The sequence below is a fragment of the Amphiprion ocellaris genome, chromosome 2 (assembly GCF_022539595.1).
Source record: "Amphiprion ocellaris isolate individual 3 ecotype Okinawa chromosome 2, ASM2253959v1, whole genome shotgun sequence".
Taxonomy (NCBI): domain Eukaryota; kingdom Metazoa; phylum Chordata; class Actinopteri; family Pomacentridae; genus Amphiprion; species Amphiprion ocellaris.
The window spans coordinates 7,115,886-7,139,048 of NC_072767.1; the positions used below are offsets into that span (position 1 = coordinate 7,115,886).

The 23,163-nt window shown below is 36.7% G+C and overlaps 2 protein-coding genes across 4 annotated transcripts; both read right to left on the reverse strand.

Moving 5' to 3' along the window:
* Positions 1-780: 780 nt before the first annotated feature.
* LOC111586964 (deoxyribonuclease-2-alpha-like) lies at positions 781-13,047 on the reverse strand. 3 transcript variants are annotated; one of them, XM_055005503.1, is made up of 8 exons: positions 12,949-12,963; positions 12,088-12,206; positions 9,714-9,811; positions 9,473-9,632; positions 6,978-7,059; positions 6,731-6,889; positions 6,432-6,623; positions 781-4,841 (listed from the first exon to the last, which is right to left on the reverse strand). In XM_055005503.1, the coding sequence occupies exons 4-8, from the start codon at positions 9,575-9,577 to the stop codon at positions 4,480-4,482; spliced, it is 900 nt and encodes a 299-aa protein (XP_054861478.1). In that variant the 5' UTR covers positions 9,578-9,632; positions 9,714-9,811; positions 12,088-12,206; positions 12,949-12,963; the 3' UTR covers positions 781-4,479. The 3 variants fall into 3 exon arrangements, with proteins under 3 accessions (XP_054861478.1, XP_023152575.2, XP_054861480.1); XM_055005505.1 differs by lacking the exon at positions 12,088-12,206 and adding an exon at positions 6,012-6,107 and having other exon boundaries at positions 4,702-4,841; positions 12,949-13,047; XM_023296807.3 differs by lacking the exon at positions 12,088-12,206 and having other exon boundaries at positions 12,949-13,047.
* A 1,449-nt stretch (positions 13,048-14,496) lies between these two features.
* Positions 14,497-23,085, reverse strand: LOC111586961 (deoxyribonuclease-2-beta-like). Its single transcript, XM_055015003.1, has 6 exons — positions 22,898-23,085; positions 20,866-21,034; positions 19,611-19,689; positions 18,576-18,737; positions 17,729-17,926; positions 14,497-15,790 (listed from the first exon to the last, which is right to left on the reverse strand). Exons 1-6 carry the CDS (start codon positions 23,005-23,007, stop codon positions 15,456-15,458), a joined length of 1,053 nt encoding a protein of 350 aa, XP_054870978.1. The 5' UTR covers positions 23,008-23,085; the 3' UTR covers positions 14,497-15,455.
* Positions 23,086-23,163: the final 78 nt, after the last annotated feature.

The window sequence follows — 23,163 nt, forward strand, 5'->3', positions numbered from 1 at the left end:
AGCTAATGTCTTGTCTGGAACTTTTACACTTTGAGGGCCGGATTGGACCCTCTGGAGGACCGGTTTTGGCCTGCGGGCCGCATGTTGATCCCCCCCAGTTAGTGAGGGCTGATCGAGGCTTTGTTGAAGCTTCGATACTTCATTCCAACGATGGTTCATCGAGGCTTCAGTGACACACAGTGGTCGAGTAGGACATCTAGTGGTCAATAACATGAAATGCAAACAAGACGTGTTCATTGGTTCATGGATTGTTTTGGATTTGATTTGTCATGCACGTTCCTGTTCAGCTACATTAGATCATCTATCTATCTATCTATCTATCTATGTGTGCTTTTATTCTTTATTCTTCTTATTATTGTTTCAGTCAGGAACATGTGCTGAATACATTTCACTGCACGTTATACTGCGTATAATTGTGTTTGTGACAAATAAAGGTCTTGAAACTTGAAACCTGAAAAATAGATTCAGCTCACCAGTTAATTAGTCACCTACCATTTTCTGGACAAGTTAAGTAGTGAGACCTAAATGTTTACTCGTTAATTAGTGAAAGCCAAAATGCGCACTAGTTAATAAGCTAGACTAAAAATGAATCCCAACTAGATAAATCCTTACTGTCATTACTAGTTAACTAGTGAGTCAAAATGTTAACTAGTGGTACTAATGAACGCCAGAGGGCTCACTAGTTACACTAACAAATGCTAAAGGTGTAGTGAGGAAAGCACGCATTGATGCTTCCTATTGGCTCTTCAGTTCTAAACACAAAATGCCGACCAATCAGGGGTTATTAATATTATTTTATCATTTTTTCCCCACTTTATTTGGATGCTTCACATGAGTTAGCTGTCTAATAAACAGGATTTATATGTAAAGTTACACACTAGTTTTACAACAATAAAACAACAATGGCACAAATATACAGCATTAGAAGATATTACTACAAGATAGGCTTCTTTAAGCTAAGCTAATACTTTATTAACCCCGAAGGAAATTCTGTCCAGTACCAATTTCCCACCATATTTATAGGTAATTTCCTTGTTTATACCCAACACCAAGAGATCTGCATAACAGCTCAATAGCCTCTCTCCCTAGAGCTTCACTTTTAAACAGGCAGCACAGTTACTCTCTCATTATTTAAATGATTATCACAAACCAAACATATAGTAAGGCACACTTGGTGATTATACAGGAGATCCCCGGTTTACGACCTATGGCGTTTCGTTGTTACATCGGAACTGGTTATGTGGAACTAGTTGATGAGCGAATGAATATGTCGACACGCTATAAGACAGCTTTGTTTACATTCTCCAGTTGTACGCCACCTTGGATTGTGCTACATTCACTAACTTTTTGCCTTTCATTACAGTTTTTCTCAGTCGCTTTGGTACATTTCTCAGATCAGAATTGAAATTCTCAAAACTACTTGTTCAATCTTCACATCATTGTGTCACTTGTGCACATCAAAAAGCAGTTTCTCATTTCTTTGAACAAGTTGCAAATGCTTTGGTACATCCAAGCAAATGATTATGTACAATTCTCTGCTTTTTACTACATTATCAGCTGCTTATGTGATGTTGATCTAAATGTATTCTAATGGGTCTCTGTTGAATCGTCTCACCCTCCACAACATTTAGGCATTAGTTCATCACATCAGTCTTTACGTGCAAAATGGTTGAACAAGTTGTCAGAATATGTCAAGGATGTTTCTATACATTTCAATTAGACTTTTTTTTTTTCTAAATCTGTCCTGAATTTGTAAATTGCTCCCGGGTGAATGTTGACTTTCTGTAACAAAGGTAAATGTGTGAAGGGTTAGGGTTTTCTGAAATCGCAACAGAAGATCTTTGTGATGTGGATGAGAATTTGTGTCCCAACAAACAGGAACATCAGGAGGTGTAGGAAGACTGAACTGGAATTCCTACAGCTGCATGGACAGTTTTCCCTGAGGAGATTGTCCTATGTTCACATTTCTACTTCTGTTTTTTTGTTTTTTCTTTGTGCTATGCAGCGCTGTTTTCCTTTCTGTATCACAATGATGTGGTCTGTCAACAAATTACAACACAAACAGTAAAAGCATAATTGTGAATCTTGTCCAGCCTTTTGAAATTAATTTCCCACATACACTAAGATGTAACTTACAATTTACAATAATTGTCATCAGAACTTTAGCCATAGTTTACATCAGAACATCCTCCAGAGAACACTGTTATAATGACAACATGACTAAGCAATCTGACTGTCTGATCCACACACAATGACACCAGGACTTTTCATTCTGATGCAACTGACATGTTCATTGACACAAATATTTACTTCTGAGAGATGAATTAAGGATTTTGAGCAAGATACTGGCTTTTGCAGGTAATCCATGGTGTTTTGCTATTTGTACGAATTGTTTAGAGAAATGCACTTATTGTTTTGCACATGTCGAAGACGATTCGAGAATTGTACCAAAGCGACTGAGAAAAACTGTAAGGCTCCCAAGCATAAGTCAGACTCTCCTGGTGCTTCAAAGAAAAGGAAAATCATCTCCATGGAAGTGAAATTAGATAGAATAAAATGATCGAAACAGGGTGCAACACTGACGAACATCAGCCAGTTGCTTGACCTAAGTCACACGACTGATCATCGGCGGATGAAAAGTGGATACTTGAACATGACAGGATCTGCTCCTATGAAATCAGCTGTTATTACAAAGCTGCGTAGTGGTCTCATGCACATAACGGCTTTGTTTCCATTTTCACCATAGTTCCGACTAACGGTGAAACTCGACTTACATTGCGCCGTAGGAAAGGAACTCCAACGTAAGTCGAGGACCCCCTGTAATAATAAACTCATGTATGTAAACTAGATGTGACGTGAGTGTTGCAGTGTCACGTCGTTCCCATGATTGTGTGTGAGGTATGTGTTGTGTGTTTATGTGTATGTGTGTGTTGTTATGTCTACATAAGCAGCTGTATCATTCCTTTGTGTCGTGGGAATGATGCTTGAAACCCTCTCATCTGTCAGATCAGCACAACTCTAAAATTTGCACAATAATGCAATGTGTAAATAAGTATACAGCAAACACATCTAGTAAAAATGATTAACAAATCTCAGTAACATTCTACTGATAATCATTGATTAATCATGAGGTAAATACTTCAATCACATCAACATTTCCAGTTATTATTTTTGATTACTCTTCTTCTTTTCAAGATTTAACAATCAATATCTTGCATCCAACTATCGCTGTCCTCTACACTGTTATTACAACGCATTGATCCATCTTCTTCACTTACAAATCCATTATTCATCACAATTTGAGGTGCTTGGTTAACGATGGTATTGGTGGTACGTTTCATAGCAAACTTCACCATGGCAACAATGCAGCAGACTACAAGCAGGAAAGAAAACACAAACACTAATATTGATGCTAGAAATCTCACCGGACCTGCACAGCAAGACCCAAACAGTCCTGAAAAGTTCCCAGAATCAAAACCCTGTGTTTCATGTAATTCTTTCAGCTGTGTCAACTTGAATTTAATGATATGAATTATAGAATTATCAACTTGCTAATGTCAGCTACAGTGGACTAAAGCTTCCATCTACTTGTAAAGACCATATATATCACAACAATCTTGAGTTGCCAATGACTCCTACAACACTAGTTTAAGTCAGGACTTTGGGGAGACCAGTCTAGAACCTTCATTCTAGCCTGATGGAACCATTTCTTTACCACGTCTGATGTGTGTTTGGGATCATTGTCTTGTTGAAACATCTATCTGTGTCCAAGATCAACCTTCTGCTGATGGTTTTAGGTTTTCCTGGAAAATGTGAAAGTAATCCTCCTTCTTCATTATTCCATGTACTTTGTGTAAAGCTCCAGTTCCACAGAGCATGACGTTGCCACCACCATGCTTGGTGGTTGGTTTGGTGTTCTTGGGGTTAAAAAAGTCTAACACTCATCTAAGACAGTCTTAAACCAGTCCTCAAACAGTCTTAAACCAGGACCAAAATCTAACCTAAACCAGTCCAAGTGAGAATACAGTCTGAAAGCAGCCCTAAAAAAAGTCAAAAACCAGTCCAAAATCAGGACCAAAACCAAACCTAAACTACTACGGCATCTAATAAGTGTATAAAATGGGTTCTATTTAAACTGGCTTGGAGGAGTCAGCAACTGCAGTCAATCCTAATCATTCATGAAAACTTAAGAAGCCAGGCCACTGAGAAAATGTGATAAACACAACTTTCTACACCATTAAACCGGATAATTAGAGTTGGTGTATCTAGATTTTTGACCTAGTAGATTGTCATATTTCCCAGTCACCTGTAATGAATCTACACAAGAACAAAAATGCATGATTGGTCTTTTTGTGTGTTTCGATGACTCCATCATACAAAATTCAGAGTTATAGGAATCAGTGAAAACTCATGACTGCCAAACGTTTGGAAGCTTTCACTCACAACTGTGGCTAACATCAGCTGAGTTTGGTTGTTCATTCACAGCTCCGTGTGTTGAGCAGCAGATGGACACGGTTCGGGTGTTTGGACAAGTGCATAAAAAGCCATCCCGACTACAGGGTCATTGTTGCATATTGCTCCTCCACCTCTGGAAATCTGGCTCCTCATCCTGTTCGTATCGGCGATGCAGGACATGGCGCCATTTGGTGTCACGCACCACTTGGAATGATCGACTGTGTCGCTGAAGGACACCTTCCGTGAGAGCTTCACATCCTTCACATTGTACACATAATAAGGGATGCTGCAGTTTGAAGGCAGAAGTTCAGTCCGACCCTTCTTTCCCCAAGTCCTCACATACAGATTCTTCTCCACAACTTCCGAAATTAGACCAGAGTAAAGATCTAAAAGAGTTTACAAAAAACACAGAACTTAAATATAATCAAACAAAACCGAAAACCATAAAAATGACAATGACATATATAAAAATTAAAAGAAAATTTGCTCACAGGGGATCTGGGCTTTGTTGGATTTTCATGTACATTTTTTTTGGGTCAAAACTTTTGTTCAAAATTAGTCGTCAAGGTACTCTCCATAATTAAAAACACCGTGGGGTCTTAGCCTTAATATTTCTAATAGTTAGGTAAAATTGTACTTTAAATAATTTAATATACAGTCATGGAAAAAATGATTACATCCCCCCTTGTTTTCTTCAATTTTTTGTTCATTTCAATGCCTTGTACCACTAAAGGTATATTACCTGAAGAATACAATGGACAACAAAAAAATGCAGCTGATTCGATAATACTTTATGTTCTATTTGACCTGCTTCAGCTTCATTGTATGTTCCCAGGGGATATCAGCAGCGCTGCACATGCAAAGGCCTAGAATAGTTTCCTGCAGACATTCAAGCCGTAGCACAACTCAGAAGTTGTCTGCTCTCACATCATGCCTAAAACTAAATAATTATGTGAAGCCACAAAGGCAGCCATCTTGGCACTGCTGGAAATTGGCATGAGTGAGAGACAAGTAGTCAAAAAAGTGAAGATCTCCAAGACAGTCGTTCATTACACCAAGAAAAAACAAGCCAAACATGGTACTACCAACCACTGTCCATGACAGAACACTGTGGAGAAATGTGACTTGTTTGGCAAGCACAGTTGGAAACTGGCTTGTTGAAGCTGGTCTGAAGTCACACAGGGCAGGAAGAAGCTCTTCATCAAGGAAAGGCAGAGGAAAGCTGGTTGCTCTTTGCTGAGATCACAAGGATTGGACTGTTGATGATTGGACTAAGGTTCTCTTCAGGGATGAATCCAGTTTTCAGTTGATGTCCACTCCAGCCAACTTACTGGTTAGGAGGAAGCCTGGAGAAGCTATAAACCAGACTGTCTGCCCCTACAGTAAAACATGGAGGTGGATCAGTGACCATCTGGGGTTGTTCCAGTCTGGGTGGAACAGGGCCAATGAACCAGGTCATGTACAGGGCTACTCTTGAAAACAGTCTTCTTCTATCTGCGGGAAAACTCTTTCCTGCCTCCAATGACTGGATTTTCCAACAAGACAACGCCCCTTACCACACGGCGAGGTCAGTTAAAGCCTGGACGGAGAAGCAGAACATTGGAACCATGCCTTGGCCTGCTCAATCACCAGATCTAAATCCAATAGAAAACCTGTGGAAAATCATCAAGCTTAAACCTCCATATTTTTCTACTGAAAAGCATTTTAGCACTACAGCTGTTGTTTTAACTGTTTAAACAATAGCTTCATTTGTTAATCATGAAAATTAAAAAGTACCCTCGATCCATATAGAGTCTGGCCACATTTTTAACATGCATTTCACACATATGAAAAAAAAATAACTGTTTCATTTTCAGAAGACTAACTGTGAATGTGTTTCTGACTCTGCACTGGTATTAACTTTGTCAGGTTTGCCTCCAACCAATTTTTTTCCTCTTTTAAATCCTGAAATGTTTGTTCTAACTGCAAACACTCACCATCCCCAAAACGTGTGTATTTTGCAAAACTGTAGAATTCACGTCCTGCATTAGAAGTCAGCTTCACTATGCTATACCAGGGTTCTGTTTTCGGGTAGCATCTTCGCTGTGCGACACACCGCAGCTCCTCGTGAAAGGTTTTTGGGATGTCGTGGTCAAAGGAGTAGACGTGGATGTACTTGAGCTGCACTCCTGCAAATTCAGAGGGAAGTTATTTCAGCTTAAGTTGTGTTATTATGATACTAATCTATTACTCAATTCTGGCCAATTAAATTTAGGAAAACAAGGAGTTAACCTACCGATATCTCTGAAGCTATTATAAGGGTAAGTCACACACAGAAATGTTTGAGCGTTAACATTCCCGTTGTTTGGCCAGAAGTTTTTATTGCGATATGTTGGAAATTTTGGTGTGCTGTGAGAAAGCCAAACTCCAGTTTGCTTGTCCAGCATCACAACCCCTTTAAAAAGTAAGAAATAAAAACAGGTTTGAGACATTCGGATTTTTCTGACTTTAAATGCAATCAAATAAAAGATTGCTGCGCCTACCTTTACTGTGGCCATATGATGAGGAAGCAGTTATTTGATCTGGAGGCTGATCATTGTAGAGCAGATATCCGAAATATTCAGTCTGCACAAGAAACAAACCATGTAGAACTCTGACAGCAGATTTAACAATACTAAAGAAAATGGTAAGTATTTATATCGTGCTTTACTATACCTGTAACGATACCCAAAGTGCTTTACATTATACATCACATTCACTCATTCACACACACACTGATGGTGGAAGCTGCCATTCAAGGCGCTAACCACGACCCATCAGGAGCAGTTAGGGGCTCGGTGTCTTGCTCAGGGACACCTCGACATGAGCTCTCCAGGCCAGGGATCGAACTTACAAGACGGCCACTCTACCCACTGAGCCATGCCGCCCCACTTAAACATCACTTACAAAAAAGGAAAGAATACACTGTTAAAAAAAAAAAAGTAAAGTCTAAAAAACTTCAATCCAGTTCCACATAGGCAGCACCACCCCATTGGCATCCAAGTTTAGGCTACCATCACACCAAACATAGTATCCTCCAAGAGACATTTTAGCTACAAGATGGTAGATTGGAATGGATTCAGAGTTGAAACAGGTGATGAGGGTAACACCAGTAGCTCAGAACTACAACATATTTGCCAAACTAGTCAAGAAGAGTGGTTGTCAGCACATACCCAGAGGCTGTAGGGTGGAATATGTACCTGGTCTTTCCGTTGAAATAGCTAAAGGGTGCCAAGAGTATGTCACCATTTTTGAAGCTGATGCCTCACTAGGGACACATCTACTAAAGGAGAGAGAGTCATCGAAGATATATCCAATGAATGCCTAAAAACATTTCATTCCTTCACTGAGTCAACCAATATGTCCAAGAACAGCAAGAAAGTATGGTCAACCATTGGGAAGCTTCATGGAGATCTGAAGGCTGCTTCCTGTCACCCCAACGTCCCTGTAGACCACTTGCACAGCAATGGCTCTTGAATGGCAGAAGCAAAACAAAAGCTAAAACTAAGACCAAACTGGACCACAAGAAGTATACAAGCTCTTTTAACACCTCATCCTCAACAGAGTTAGTCCTGTAATAGATGAACACCTCTTCCCACAACAGGCAGGCTTTCGCCCCAGGAAGTCCACAACCAGCTGGTTGCACACCAAGATGGTTTTGAGGAATAAATGCTAACTGGTGTTGTGTTTGTTGAAGACTCTTGAAATCACTAAAGACATCCACCTGACTGAACTCATTGAAGGCATGCTGGAGAACAGGTTTTTCTTTGTAGCGCTTGGCAATAAGAAGAGCAGCTGGGGAATCTGAAGAATGGCCTCCCACAGGGAAGTGTGCTTACTCCACTCCTCTTCAACATCTACACCAATAACCAAGCAAGAACTGAAGGCACCTGTCACTTTCTCTCAAGACGCCTGTGGTGTAAGCAAACAGCACAGTAACTTTAAGGTTATTGAAGACAGACTCTCCAAAGATTTGGATAAACTAATGCCATATTACACAGCAAGCCACCTCCTTGCTAATCCATCTAAGACACGAATGTGTGCCTTCCATCTAGACTTAGACTGACTTTATTAATCCCCAGAGGGAAATTCTACACAGCCAAGAAGCAAAACTGTAAATACAGCGTACCTGTTCAAGTAGCACTGCTAACACCCAGGGTACCTAGGAGTCATCCTTGATCAGAGTATGATCAAGGATAATACACTGTCATTTAAGACACGTGTTGGGAAGACCAAGAGCAAGGTGTGTTCAAGAAAGAACATCCTGAACCAAACTCACTGGTACCACCTGAGGACCCAACCCACAACTGCTGTAGCACTCTGCTGCTCCACTGCTGAATATACACTGACCAGCCACAACATTAAAACCACTGACAGGTGAAGTGGTGAAGTGTCGGACCTCCGCTCCCCGCGCTACATTTGCATCAGCTAGAAATGAAACTACTTTATGCAAATGAGCTCCGGGACGAAACACCGTAATGCAGCTCGAAACACGCTGCAACGCAACCAGCATGCATTGCACACATAGACAATGGATGGGATGCGAGAAATTGAAGAATCCTGTGGACATGAAATTCCTGGTGCTGACAAACGATGTAGCCACCCCACTTGAGTTTACAAAAAGTCTTAAAATGTTGAATATAATTGCTGTAATTGGACTTTGAGTTTTCAGTAATCAGTGAATGTAGCAGACAGATGAAAGATGTAGATAAATAGAAATGAAACAAATATTTTTGTTGTTTAAGTTCACGTATATGTCTATTCATCCATTCAGTCTCAAGCAAAATTTATTTGAATTGAAAAACTTTGCTTATTGTCTCAATATTTGACAAAAATGTTTAATTAATTACAAAGCATCTAATTAATTAGATTAATTTTATAATCGCTTCCCACCACTAGTTATAATCCATGTAATCAGGCTCAATACTGAAAGAAAATGTAGATTTGTTGGTTCTATTTGTGTAATTTTGCTAAAATAATAATCAGAAAAATGCATCACCTTCAAGACGTAGAAGTCAAGAAGAGGTTTCAGAGTGTTCGCCAGAGCACCAGATTCGCTGATTTTCTTGGAGCTGTGCCTCCATCTTTTGGTGCTGTCATCCATGTACAAATACTCCAAACCGCCTCCAAACTCACTGGGGAGCTTGTATATGATGTACCTAATGATGTAATGATGAGATAAATATATTCACTTAAAACTGAGAGATGGGGAAAATATTAATTGCCAAATTCCTACCCACCAGTCAACCGGTGCTCCGTTGTCATTCCTGCATGTCACATTTGAATCACACCCTGGAAAAAAGATCCAAACGCTGAGGAGGAATCTCACTGCTGCTGTCTGAAATAAACACAGAAACTGGATTCATTCATTCATAATGCCACAGAAAGCAGATGTTTTCTGATAAGTCACCACAGAGAGCCTTAAAAAGTGCATTCTGGGTAAACTTTCAGGGGTGGTTTTGTGTCTATTTGTGGATGTTTTGTGTTTCTTCTGACCAGCACTATCACAGTGAGTGCATAGTCCTGACAGTGAAGCACGGAGATGGGAATGTGATGAAATGTGGCTGGAGAAAAACCTGAAAAAGTGCATTCTGGATAAACTTTCAAGGTTCATAACATGTGTGATAGGTGGTTGGTCAGAACAAGTTCTAGAGAATGAAAGGATCATTTTTACACACATTTGATTCCAGAATCAGCTTCTAGACAGGATTTGGTTGCAGTTTGTAACAGAGATCAAATGTGTTTTTTTAGTCCAAAAAATTTCATGTGTCTAATTAGATTAGATTCTATTCAACTTTAATGTCATTGTAACAGAGAACAAGTTCTAAAAATGCAGTTTAGTGTCTGACCAGAAGTGCCAAAGCAGCAGTAATGTGCATGTTAGCGTATAAACAGTATGGACAACCTAATATATGAATATAATAGCTGTAGATACAAAATAAGACAGACAGTACAGATAAATAGTGACATAAACTGTAATAAGAGTGTGAACACTACATGATTTATATATACAGGATGCACAGAATGAACTCTATAAACAGTAGAACAATGAAGTTATGAGGTTAGCGTCATGGCTGGTTGACTTTATAACAGACAGAATTAATGGCATTTTATCTCATGCCCCCCAGATGTTTTCCTTTCATCAATTTTATTAGTTTTATATCCAAAGTTAAACATCTGTCATCGACCATAGTTGAGTGGTAAACAAAAGAAATGCTCATTGATTGTGGAAGGAATCCTCCACATGTCTAATGTTTTTATTCATGTTCAGGCTGTTGAAGCTGTGAAGCAGTAAAAGTATGTGGGGACTGTAATCAACAACAAGATACGTTATTAGTGGAAAGGCTTACTTAGAACTTAGAAGGTTCAATGTTGACGCCTCTTTTATGAAAAAGTGTTTTAACATTCTCTTTTGAGAGGCTGTTCTCTTCTGCTACCACTGTCTTTGTCACCAGCACTATGTGGTTTTATATTGTTACTCCGCCAAGGAACGCGGTGGAGATATGTGACGATCGGCGTCTGTCTGTCTGTCTGTCAGCAACATTACTCAAAAATGGACTAATGGCTTTGGATGAAATTTGCAGGGAAGGTCACAAATGCCACAAGGACCAAGTGATTAGATTCTGGCAGTGATGCGGCTTATAGTCCGGATCCACGGATTGGTTAAAAATTTCTGTATCATTGCCAGATAGCGCCACGGCGTCACTGTAACCATGACAACAAGTGAACGCTATGTCAGCTGCTTGCTGACGATCACATGATTGTGATCCTACGACAGGTCCACCGCTGTGGACCTTCTCAGCCATCCTAGACGATTAACTCATTTTGGACAGATTTTGAACAGTGAAGGAGGAATTTTTTGGCAAGTTCTACACTGATCTGAGTCATTTCTAGTCATTTTGCACATATTTTGGGTAAATTTTGACAACAGTTAGAGAACACATTTATTTCCTGAGGTCAAATTTGAGTCATTTTGGATGCGTTTTTTATTGTTTTTAGTAATTTTGGGAACCCTTCTAAGCCATCCCAGATGTTTAACTCCTTTTGGACAGACTGTGAACAAGAAAAGAAGATTTTTTGAGCAAATTGTGGACACATTTCTGATTTTTTACAAATGTGGAGATTGGTTAAAGATTTCTGTATCATTGCGAGATAGCGGCACGGCGTCACTGTAACCATGACAACAAGTGAACGCTACATCAGCTGCCTGCTGACGATCACATGATTGTGATCCTACTACAAATTCACCGCTGAGGAATTATCAGGACTTAACCATCAGAAATGATCCAAGAAACAACTGATTAAATTGTGGGAGTGTTTCTGAGTCCCATCAATTCCCGCCGCCCGCTACATATTTAGGTCACGTGATTCGGTGTCCATACATGACGTACACATGCATAACACACACCTGTGCTCAGGTCATTTTGTTTGTGGGTACATCTATATTAAATGTTGCCACAATTTTTTTCAAGAGTTCAGTCGTTGGAAATGATACAACGACTGAGCAGCCTTGGAGGAGGACTTTACTTATTTACTATTTTTATTATCACTTTTAGCCTTGTGTTTATGGTTTTACCCTCCATTTTCTGTTATTCCACTGGTTCTTTCTCTTACCTGGATGGCACGTTGTATTACTTCATCTGGTGTTGTAATAATTTATTTTGAGAATCTTTCAAGTGTTTGGACGGACCAGTTTCCTTCTTTTCTTTTTTTTTTATCCCATCTGTAAAGCACTTTAAAAGATTCAACATAAATAAGGTTATTAATATTATTACTTCAAGGGCCTGTAACTTTATTATGAGGGTAAAAGTTTGCATCATTTCATTAAATATACTCAAGTTATTGCACAAAATGAATCAACTGATTCTGAAGGGGTCAGGTTGGATGTTTTTTTCTGATTTATTTGACTTGATAGAAACTGCTCCTCTTGCCTTTTACTGAAGCTTTTTGTTAAACCTGTTTATGTGCTTTAAATGATGCATGGAAATTAACTTTTAAACCAAGAATTTCAATGATTCGAGGAACCGCTTCAGGAAGGCAGTTTATCACACATCTGTAACCGTTCTGCATTTCTGTGAAGCCACTTCCTCATCTGCATGATTAGATCATAGAGTAAAGCAGCAAAACCGGTTTTATTTTCAACACTTTAGTGTCAGTTGTAGTAAAACGTCTCTTAAAAAGCAAAACAATCCTTGCAGTGTCACAAAAAGCAATTTAAAAAACAACTCAGAGATTGTTAATTTTCATTTTAGAACACTTTTTACTTCTAAGTTGGGATATTCAGAGAGAAAAATATATATTTACACCTTTTAAAAGTCCACTGAATTTATCTTCCTGCTGCTGTATAACACTGTACTCATTCAGGACTGTGCAGAATATTTTATTCAGTCTGTCTCTGTGCTCAGTTTAAAAGCTCTGCTCGTCAATTCTTATTTTTTGCAGCTATGTTTTCAATAATGTAAAAATTTTACTCACATGTCTAGTCATCCTCATCTGCCTCCACAGAGCTGCTTCCCTCAAATGAAACTGATGCTCTCATCTCAGCTGCAAACTTTACACCTCAATGCTGTCTTTCCTGTTTTAATCTGGTTCATCTGCCTTTCGCGTTTCTGTAGAAAAAGCGGCATTCCATAAAACTGCCATAATCAGAGAACTCGTTCATTCTGGGAAGAGGAACAAGGATGTCGCTGCTGCTTTTTGTTTAGAGAAGAATCTGAGAAGATCATGCAGAGAAAATTGACATCTGGGGAGCAAAAAAATAGCCCCATTTGCAGATATGTTTCTCCCAAAAGTGATGAAAATACTCAAGGACTATGGTTTACTGTTGGGGTAGATGATGCCTGTTAATAAAACTCAGCTATTAGCATTTAACTGTGAAGAACCAAACTAGATTAGGAATCTATACAAATGGAAATAATAATAACAACAACTTTATTTGTATAGCACATTTCAAAACACACAGTTCCAAAGGGCTTTATAGTAAAAAAAACCCCAAAAGGGATAAAACAATGAATATTATATAGATGTTATGCCTGCTGCTGTTGGTCCAGGTAGCTCTCTTCCCTTCCCCCACCCTTTCCTTTTCTTCTAGGTGTGTGTGACACAGAGGCTGTAGCAGCAGGTACCAGTCATCAAGAATATCAGCAAGGAGCTGAGCACCAGCAGGTGTATTCAGTCCCATCAAGTCCTCCTCAAGCTGCAAAAAATACAGACGCCACTCAGTCGCCGGATGATCACCAGTCAGTTCTCTGCTCTGTTCTGTCTTGTTCCCTGGTCTCTTGCTTTTTTCTAGTCTGGATTCCTGCCACTCGTGTCTCTCCTGGTTTTTGCCTGCCACAACCTGCCGTCTGATTGTAGTGTTTTTCTGGTTAGTATTTCTTGACCATCTAGTTTTGTTTAGCTCGAGCCTACCTAGGTGTTACCTTCTGTGGGTTTGTTCTTTCCCGCTCATGTAGTTTTCCTCCCGTCCTCCAGGAGGGCTCATAATATTCGTATCTTGGGTAATATTGTTTCTTGGTTAACTTCTGGTTGTAGTTTTCCAGTAACACTTGTAGTTCTTGTATGCTTGTGCATAACATTCTGTAAAATAAAAGCCTTGTTTCAAACCATCGTGTTCCATCTCCTTTCCTGCACCTGAGCCTCCTAGAAACCGTAATAATAGATTCTATAAAAACACAGCAACATCACAAGAAATAAAAGCAGCAAGAAAGAAAAGGTGAGTTTTAGTGACTGAACGGGACTCAGGAACCTTCAGAAAGGTGTTCAGGCTCGTGAGGAATTAGCAGTTCCTGGATGTCGTCAGGAGTCCGGCTTTAAAAACAAGCAGTGAAGTCTGAAAATCAATTCTAAAACTCACAGGCAGTCAGGGAAGGGCAGCAGGACCGGAGTAATGTGGGCACTTCATGGCATCTTCCACTGTTTCCGAGTCAGGTGCTTTGCAATAGTCCAGTCTGGAGGAGATTGTCGTGGTTTCTCTGATGTCCGTGATGTGCAGGTGAAGAAGAAACGTCCGTTGACACTGACTTACTCAATAATATATTTATTATAAGGAAGAACAGTATCATTCAGACAGAGATTATCTGGGAGAATTCAGCCAAACGAACCTCTCCGAACCACAGCTGGAGGTCCCTTATATGCTCTAGACAAGGAGGTCAAATATGCAGTCACAACAAATAGTTTCAGCTAAAAGACCAAAATAGCAAACAGAGGGCCCCGTCAATCTTTCTCCTAGACCTAAAAGCCCTGTCATTCAATATCTTGGACATAGGTACCCTAATAAGGGTCCCTTCTAAAAGGAGAACGCATTCCATTGTGATAGACCATACATCCCAGATTCCATATGATAAGTAACACATCAGATACTACAAGATAAAAGTGTGAATTAAGGTTTCAAAAAGTGAAGGAGAGACGAACGGTTGGATTTCTATTAATGGTCTCAACTGAGCATCAGTGCAGCATCAGTTACCATGGTGATCTGGCTGTGCAGCATCAGTTACCATGGTGATGTAGCTGTGCAGCATCAGTTACCATGGCGATCTAGCTGTGCAGCATCAGTTACCATGGTGATCTTCCCAGGTTTAAAAAGATCCACTTTCTTGACATTTGAACTTTTCATACAACTTGATCATTTAGTTCTGCTCCACTGTTGCGTTGTCTTTGCATGTTTTTATGTTTGTTTGTTTTCCAGTGATCTCTATTTATTATAATTTAAATGGCTTTTTTAACCCACCGTTTATTTCTGGGGGACAATATTTCATTTATTCGTGAATGCAGGTGCAGAGAAATGTCAAACACAAAAATCTCAGAAACTTGGAAAAGCTCCAATAAGATGAAGGGATAAAGCTGAGACCGAATACATTCCTGTGCTCTTTTGTTGACTCCTTTTTATCAGAATAAAAACATCTCACACTGGCCTGCAGATGTAAAACAGATCCAAACATCTGGATCTAAGGCTGACCAGGTCCCCTTCGTCTTCCTGTCGCTCAGCAGCGGATGTACCAGTCCACCGCCGGCCTGAAGGCCTGGTAGAGCCAGTAGTCAGAGGAGCAGATCAGTCCTCCACCACGCCACAGCTGGGCCCTCTCCCTGTTCAGGTCCCCCAGACAGGTCACCTGGTCCCCGTAGGACCGCGACACGCACCACTTGGAGTGGTCGCAGTCGGACAGGAACAGGACCGAGTCGGGCAGCTGGATCCGCTTGATGTTCATGGTTTGTTGGGGCAGCGAGCAGTTGGAGGGCAGATCGTGACCCTGTCTCTGCCACGACTCCACCAGAAGGTCGGTTCGCAGAAACTGAGCCACCCAGCCGGTGTAGATGTCTGAAGGAAGAGCAGCAGGAAGCTCAGTTCAGCCGCATTGGGGTTAAAAAATACTTTAAAAATCACATAAAAATGGGTAACATTGAATAATGATATCAATATCATTTGCTGTATCACGTTTCTCAATGGTTCATGCAACATTAGTTTTTCATTTCACTGTCAATATTTCAGTTTCCTGTATAACAGGGGTGTCCAACATGTGGCCCACGGGCCAAAAACCGGTCCTCCAGAGGGTCCAATCTGGCCCTCAAAGTATAAAAATTCCAGAGAAGACATTAACTGCAGATTGTAAATTAGTAAAACTATAAATTTAAAATAATTTCTAGACCGTGACAAGTTGTTTTGATCATAATACTAGATTGTTCATTGTTCTTTAGTTGCTTTGTGTCTTGTTTTTATAATATTTTATCTTGATTTTGTTGTTTTTTTGTCTTTTTGTTTGACTTTTGTCGTTTTGTGTCTCATTTTTGTCTTGCTAGTGTTTTTTGTTTATTTTTTGTGGTTTTCTGTCCCATTTTTGTCATTTGTGTATTTTTTGGTCGCTTTGTAACTTTTTCATCCAATATTCTGTCTTTTTTTGTTTTGTTTCGTGTCATTTGTCTAATTTTTTGTCATTTTGACTCATTTTTGTAATATTTTGTCAGTTTTTTGTTGTTTTTTCTCTTTTCCTGTCTGACTTATGTCATTTTGTATTTCCTTTTTGACTTGCTTGTGTTGTTTTGTCATTTTTTGTCTCATTTTTGTTGATGGTCCATATTTTTGTCGTTCTGTAACGTTTTTGTCTAATTTTTTGTGTTTTTTTTGTTTTGTTTCATGATGTTTTTATCATTTTTTTGTCATTTTGCATCTCATTTTTGTAATATTTTGTGTTGTTTTTGTAATTTTTTGTCTTATTTGTTTGAGTTTTGTCGTTTTGTGTCTCATTTTTGTCTTGCTAGTGTTTTTTGTTTATTTTTTGTGGTTTTCTGTCCCATTTTTGTCATTTGTGTATTTTTTGGTCGCTTTGTAACTTTTTCATCCAATATTCTGTCTTTTTTTGTTTTGTTTCGTGTCATTTGTCTAATTTTTTGTCATTTTGACTCATTTTTGTAATATTTTGTCAGTTTTTTGTTGTTTTTTCTCTTTTCCTGTCTGACTTATGTCATTTTGTATTTCCTTTTTGACTTGCTTGTGTTGTTTTGTCATTTTTTGTCTCATTTTTGTTGATGGTCCATATTTTTGTCGTTCTGTAACGTTTTTGTCTAATTTTTTGTGTTTTTTTTGTTTTGTTTCATGATGTTTTTATCATTTTTTTGTCATTTTGCATCTCATTTTTGTAATATTTTGTGTTGTTTTTGTAATTTTTTTGTCTTTTTTGTTTGTTTTGTTTGTTTTTGTTGTTTTGTGTTTCCTTTTTTGTCTTCCTTGTGTTTTTGTCTGTTTTTTGTTGTTTTGTTCTTTTTTGTCATTTGTTGTCTCATTTTTGTGGTTTGTCCTTTTTATTGTTGCTTTCTAACTTTTTTGTCCAACTTTTTGTCTTTTTTTGTTTTGTTTTGCATCATTTGTCTCACTTTGTCATTTTGTGTCTCCTTTTTCTAATATTTTGTCCTGTTTTTGTTGTTTTTTTATCAATTTTTGTCTGACTTTTGTCATTTTGATCATAAAGTAAAATACCATATAATTAATTAGATTAATTTTTAAAATCATGTCCCACCACTTGTACAGAGATAAATATAATTTTAAAAGGGTTGTGGAATGTTTTACAGCAGAAATCTAATCTTCACACTAAAAACATGACATGAGGCTTTGGTTCAGCTGTCATTCTGCTCCTTACTGTTCTGAACTGTGGGTTTGCACCTGATAATTAAAACAAACTGCAGCAGACAAATGAAACAAGCCAACAGGGAAGCATCAGGAGGAAGTTTCTGTAAAGGAGAAGCTAACAGAGGAATACTTTACCGTCCACAAAGCGTTCAGATTTGACAAAACTGATGAACTTGGCCCCTTGGCTGGAGAAAAGCAGGCTTATACTCTTGTCTTTGGCCAGTGGGGGTTTGATTCCTCCACACATCTGGACCAGCTGTGGCAGGTCGGACAGGAACGCAGGAGGCACCGAGCAGTTGTAGAATCGTGGGTAAACAAAGGCCAGCTGCTGGGCTGGAGGACAGGAAGAGAAATAACAGAAAGAAAATTAGAGCTTTTTCAAGAAAAGAACAATTATTGCTTTTCTGATCTACATTTACTGATCATTGGAACGTCTCTTTTCCCACATTCAGCTTCAGTTGCATTAAAGGTTTTCTGTAGAACATTCAGAGAGACCCTTGTTTAATTTAACTAATGACACCAAGTGAACTGCAGGAAGAAGTTAGACGCTTCTAACAGCTGATTAAAATCCCAAACTCTGAACAGAACGTCCTTGATGCAGGTTTGCTGTGCAGCATCAGTTACCATGGTGATGCAGCTGCGCACATCAGTTACCATGGCAACTTATTTATAGGTTCTTATGCTGTGATTTTACTGGCCACTGGAGATTAAATTGGGTTGAATGTGGAACCTGAACTAAAATGAGTTCAACACCTCTGATGAACGATGAACGATTCCTCCAACCTGACTGTCCGTTCTCAGAGTTTCTGCCTCACTCTGGGTTAAGTTTTCTACCCTGAGTCATGACTAGTACATGAGAGACGAACCAACACAAGCTTTGAGGTCCGTTTAGAGTCACGTATGACCAGAGGACCGGCTCTCTGTCTAAATGTTTTCAGCAAACACACACTTCTATGGACAGAGTCTGCTTCAGTTCACTCACCTATGCGGAGGAACTGGTCATAATCGTACGTCACACACAGACCAGTCTGACCGTTGACCTTCCCAGAGGACGGGTAAATGTAGCCTCTCTCAGGGAACGAGGGGAAGTGAGGAATGCTGTGTGACAACCAGAAGCCTTGAGAGTGGTCAAAGAGCAGAACCCCTGCAGGACGAACCAAACAAACGGACAGGTTTAACGCAGAGTCAACAGCGGTTATCAGATGGACGCTCTTTGACCGGTTCCTCCCCCCGATGACAAAACCACATCGATCACAGCAAAGCTCCACTGGTCTCTGGAAACAGAAATGTCGTAACTGTACAGTGTTTAGTCAGAACACTCTTCAAAAAAGATCGACTGCAAACTGTTGGGTGGAAAAGATCTGAGAGGAAAGACTAAATACTGCATTCAGAAAAAAAACAGAATTATTGTTAGTGTTTTTATTACACAATGGGTAATTATCACAAAGTAAGAAATATTATTAAAAAACTTTTACATCTGAAGAATTGTATAATTATTATCATAATTATTATAATTACCCATTTGCTGTTCCATTTTAATTATTTAGTTATTTATTTTTGTAACATAAGAAATATCGGTCTAACCATATTTTATATATTTCTATGTATTATCAATATAATAATAATAATAATAATAATAATAATAATCAGCATCATCATCAATATTATTATTACGTATTATTATTACGTATTATTATTTTTATTATTATTATTATTATTATTATTATTATTATTATTATTATTATTATTATTATTATTATTATTATTATTATTATTATTATTATTATTATATGGTCTTTCAAATAACCAAACAATAATAAGTAATAAATATATTTTAAATTATTTTGCATCAAAAAATTGCAGCATTGTTATCATAATTGGTCATTTGTTGTTATTTGTATTTGTTGTCATTTGTAGTTATTTGTGTGAAATAATAAATATTGGTCTTATAAACCTTAATGAATAATAATTCCCCCGATATATCTGAAATAAAACAAGCATATAAAGCAGATTTTACCTTTGCTGTGTCCGTATCCTTTGATGTAATCCAGAACCGGAGGTCCATCATTGTAGAACGCATAGACGGAGCTGTTGGACTGGAACCAGAACATGTTTTTATTAGACTGGAACCAGAACATGTTTTTATTATTATTATTATTATTATTATTATTATTATTATTATTATTATTATTATTATTATTATTATTATTATTATTATTATTATTATTATTATTATTATTATTATTATTATTATTATTATTATTATTATTATTATTATTATTATAAATAAGTATAAGTAATAAGTTTTTAAAACAACCAAATAATAGTAAGTAATATATATAAATTTTTATATTATTTTGCATTTAAAAAATATCATTGTCATTACAATTAGTCATTTGTTGTTCTACTTCAATCTGAAATATTTATTATTATTTTTGTTACATTATTATTATTATTTATTTTACATGTAGTTATTTCTTTATTTATTTCAATTTTAATGTCAGAAATCTCTTGTTTTAAACCAACACACACACATTTCTAAACCAGTTCTCAATGTTAAATTAATACTACTACTACTACTACTGCTACTACAAATAATAATAATAATAATAATAATAATAATAATAATAATAATAATAATAATAATTATAAATATTATTATTATTATTATTATTATTATTATTATTATTATTATTATTATTATTATTATTATTATTATTATTATTATTATTATTATTATTATTATTATTATTATTATTATTATTACTGTTATTATAATTATGATTATTATTATGATTATTACTCTTATTCTTATTCTTATTATGTCTTTTGATATTTCATTTTAATTATTTAATTTATTTCTTATTTTTAAATGATAGACATTATTTTAAAATGTATTTTAGCATTGTTTTATTTAATTACCTTCTTTATTTATTTATTTTAATTTTATTTTAATGTCAGAAATCTCTTGTTTTAAACCAACACACATTCATTTACTGCAACTTTAAGTTATTTTTTATCGGGTTAATGCATCAATTTGAGTTGAAATTACACAGAATATTAAACATCTTATCTTATAATTATAGTATATATAGTTATTTTTAAAGCAGCAGAGAACCTTGAGCTGAATGATTGACCTCGTTCTGGATTTTATTTGGACTTTATTACCGTCCAGAAGCTGAAAAATGTTCCTGAGCTTCTCTTTATTTTATCTTATCAGTATGGGGAAGTCCTCTAATGACGAGCTTAAATTCAGCAAACTGAAATCTCACCATGTATCCTTTGTAGACCTGGTTCAGCGTCTCAGCTATGGCTCCTCGGCTGGAGTTGATCAGGAACTGGCTCCTCTGCCAGCTTCCTGATTCAGAGTCCAGGTACATGTACTCCACTCCGCTGCCCTCCTCAAGGACCCGGCGGTGGGGCAGCTTGTAGAAGACGAACCTGAGCAGTAAAATGCAGAAAAAACGACTCATTACGAGGAAACATTCAGCCAACACCTTCACTTCAGCTGCGAAATGCCAAATAAATCCACAGAAGAACACAAAATGTACCGACAAAAAATTATAATAAAAAAATGCAAATGTTAAATTAATCTATAAAATAAAAGAAAAGGTGTCGGCACCTCTTTTACACTTTTTTGTAATAAAATAATAACTACTGGTCTGATTTTATTTATATATATATATATATATATATATATATATATATATATATATATATATATATATATATATATATATATATATATATATATATATATATATATATATAAATAAAATTAGCCTTCTAATGTGTTGTTGCAATATAATAATAATAATAATAATAATAATAATAATAATAATAATAATAATAATAATAATAATAATAATAATAATAATAATAATAATATAGTTTTTAAAATAAAATAAAATATACTGTAAAATTATTTAACATTTAAAATTTTTTATAATTGTTATCATATTTTGTATTTCTGTTGTTCATTTTTGTGAAATAATACATATTGTTATAAAAATGTTGTTACTGTATTATTATTATTATTGTTATTATTATTATTGTTATTAGGCTTAGATTGTTGTTATTAGTAAATAATAATAATTATTATTATTATTAGCTTTATAATGGTGTTGTCAGTAAATAGCAATAATAATAATAATTGTTATTTTCATTATTGTTATTCTTATTATTCTTCTTATTATAAAGTTCTTGTTAGTAAATAATAATAACAATAATAAAAACATTTGGTTTTTAAAAATCAAACAAGATATACTTGCTGGAGCAGCAGCATCATGGCTGCAGACAGGAAGAGACTAAACAAAGTGGTTCAGAAAGGCAGCTCTGTCCTGGGCTGAACCCATGATCCTGTGGAGCTGATGGGAGACAGGAGGATGATGACAAAGCTGTTGTCTATCATGGAGGACACCTCCCATCCCTGCAGGAAACAGCAGCATCACTGGGAGGTCCATCAGAGACAGACTGCTTCACTGTCTACAGGAGAGACACCGTTGGTCCTTCCTTCCTGCTGCATTCAGACTAAAACAATCAGGGCTTCAGTTCACCCACCTACAAACTGTGCAATAAAAATGTAAATAATGATGCTGTGCTATTTCATAGAAATTTTGCTGTAAATATTGTATTTTTTTTCTTCTAGAAGGAGAAAATATTTATATCTATGCACTGTGTGCATTGTGTGCTGCTCTCCTTTTTATTCAAACTGTTCTTCTATTTGCTGCTGTTACACTAAAAATTTCTCCACTGCAGGATCAATAAAGGTTTAATCTATCTGATCTATGTAATCTATCTTTAAAAATCATTACTGGTCTTTCGTTGCTCCATTTAAATTATTTTGTTATTTATTTTTGTGAAATAATAAATAACAACCATTGACCCGAAATGATTCTTGTTATTATTATTATTATTATTATGTTGTTGTTGTTGTTGTTGTTGTTCTAACTAAATTATATGAACGTTTTTTAACATGAAAAATAATATATATATTTTTAAAATTATTTTATATTTTAAAAAAATGTAGAATTGCTATCATAATGAAAATATTTTAATGTATTATTATTGTCATTATTATTATTATTATTATTATTATTATTATTATTATTATTATTATTATTATTATTATTATTATTATTATTATTATTATTATTCCAAAAATAGCTGACTTACAGTATCTCTGGTTAAAAAAAAAAAAACAGGAACAAAAAAGGGAAATAAAACTTATTTGCTGAGGAATAATTGGACAGATTTGTCGCCTCGTTGATCTCGAACGTTCAGTCAGAAATCTGATCCACTCACCAGTCGACCGGATCTCCAGCTTCGTTCCTGCAGGAGATCTCAGCTTTAAACACCGAGCAGCACAGCGTCACCACGACAACCTGGAGGAGCAGAGAGCAGACGGAGGACATGATGAAGCTGAAATGAAGCCAGGAGAAGGAAGCTGCTGTTTGCTTTAGGAGGAGAGACTCTGGATTCAACACAGATGTAAAAAGAGGAAGTGATGAGAAGGCGTCACCTGACTGAAGGGAAACAGAGAGGGTGTTTAATGAAGGTTTAAAGGAGCT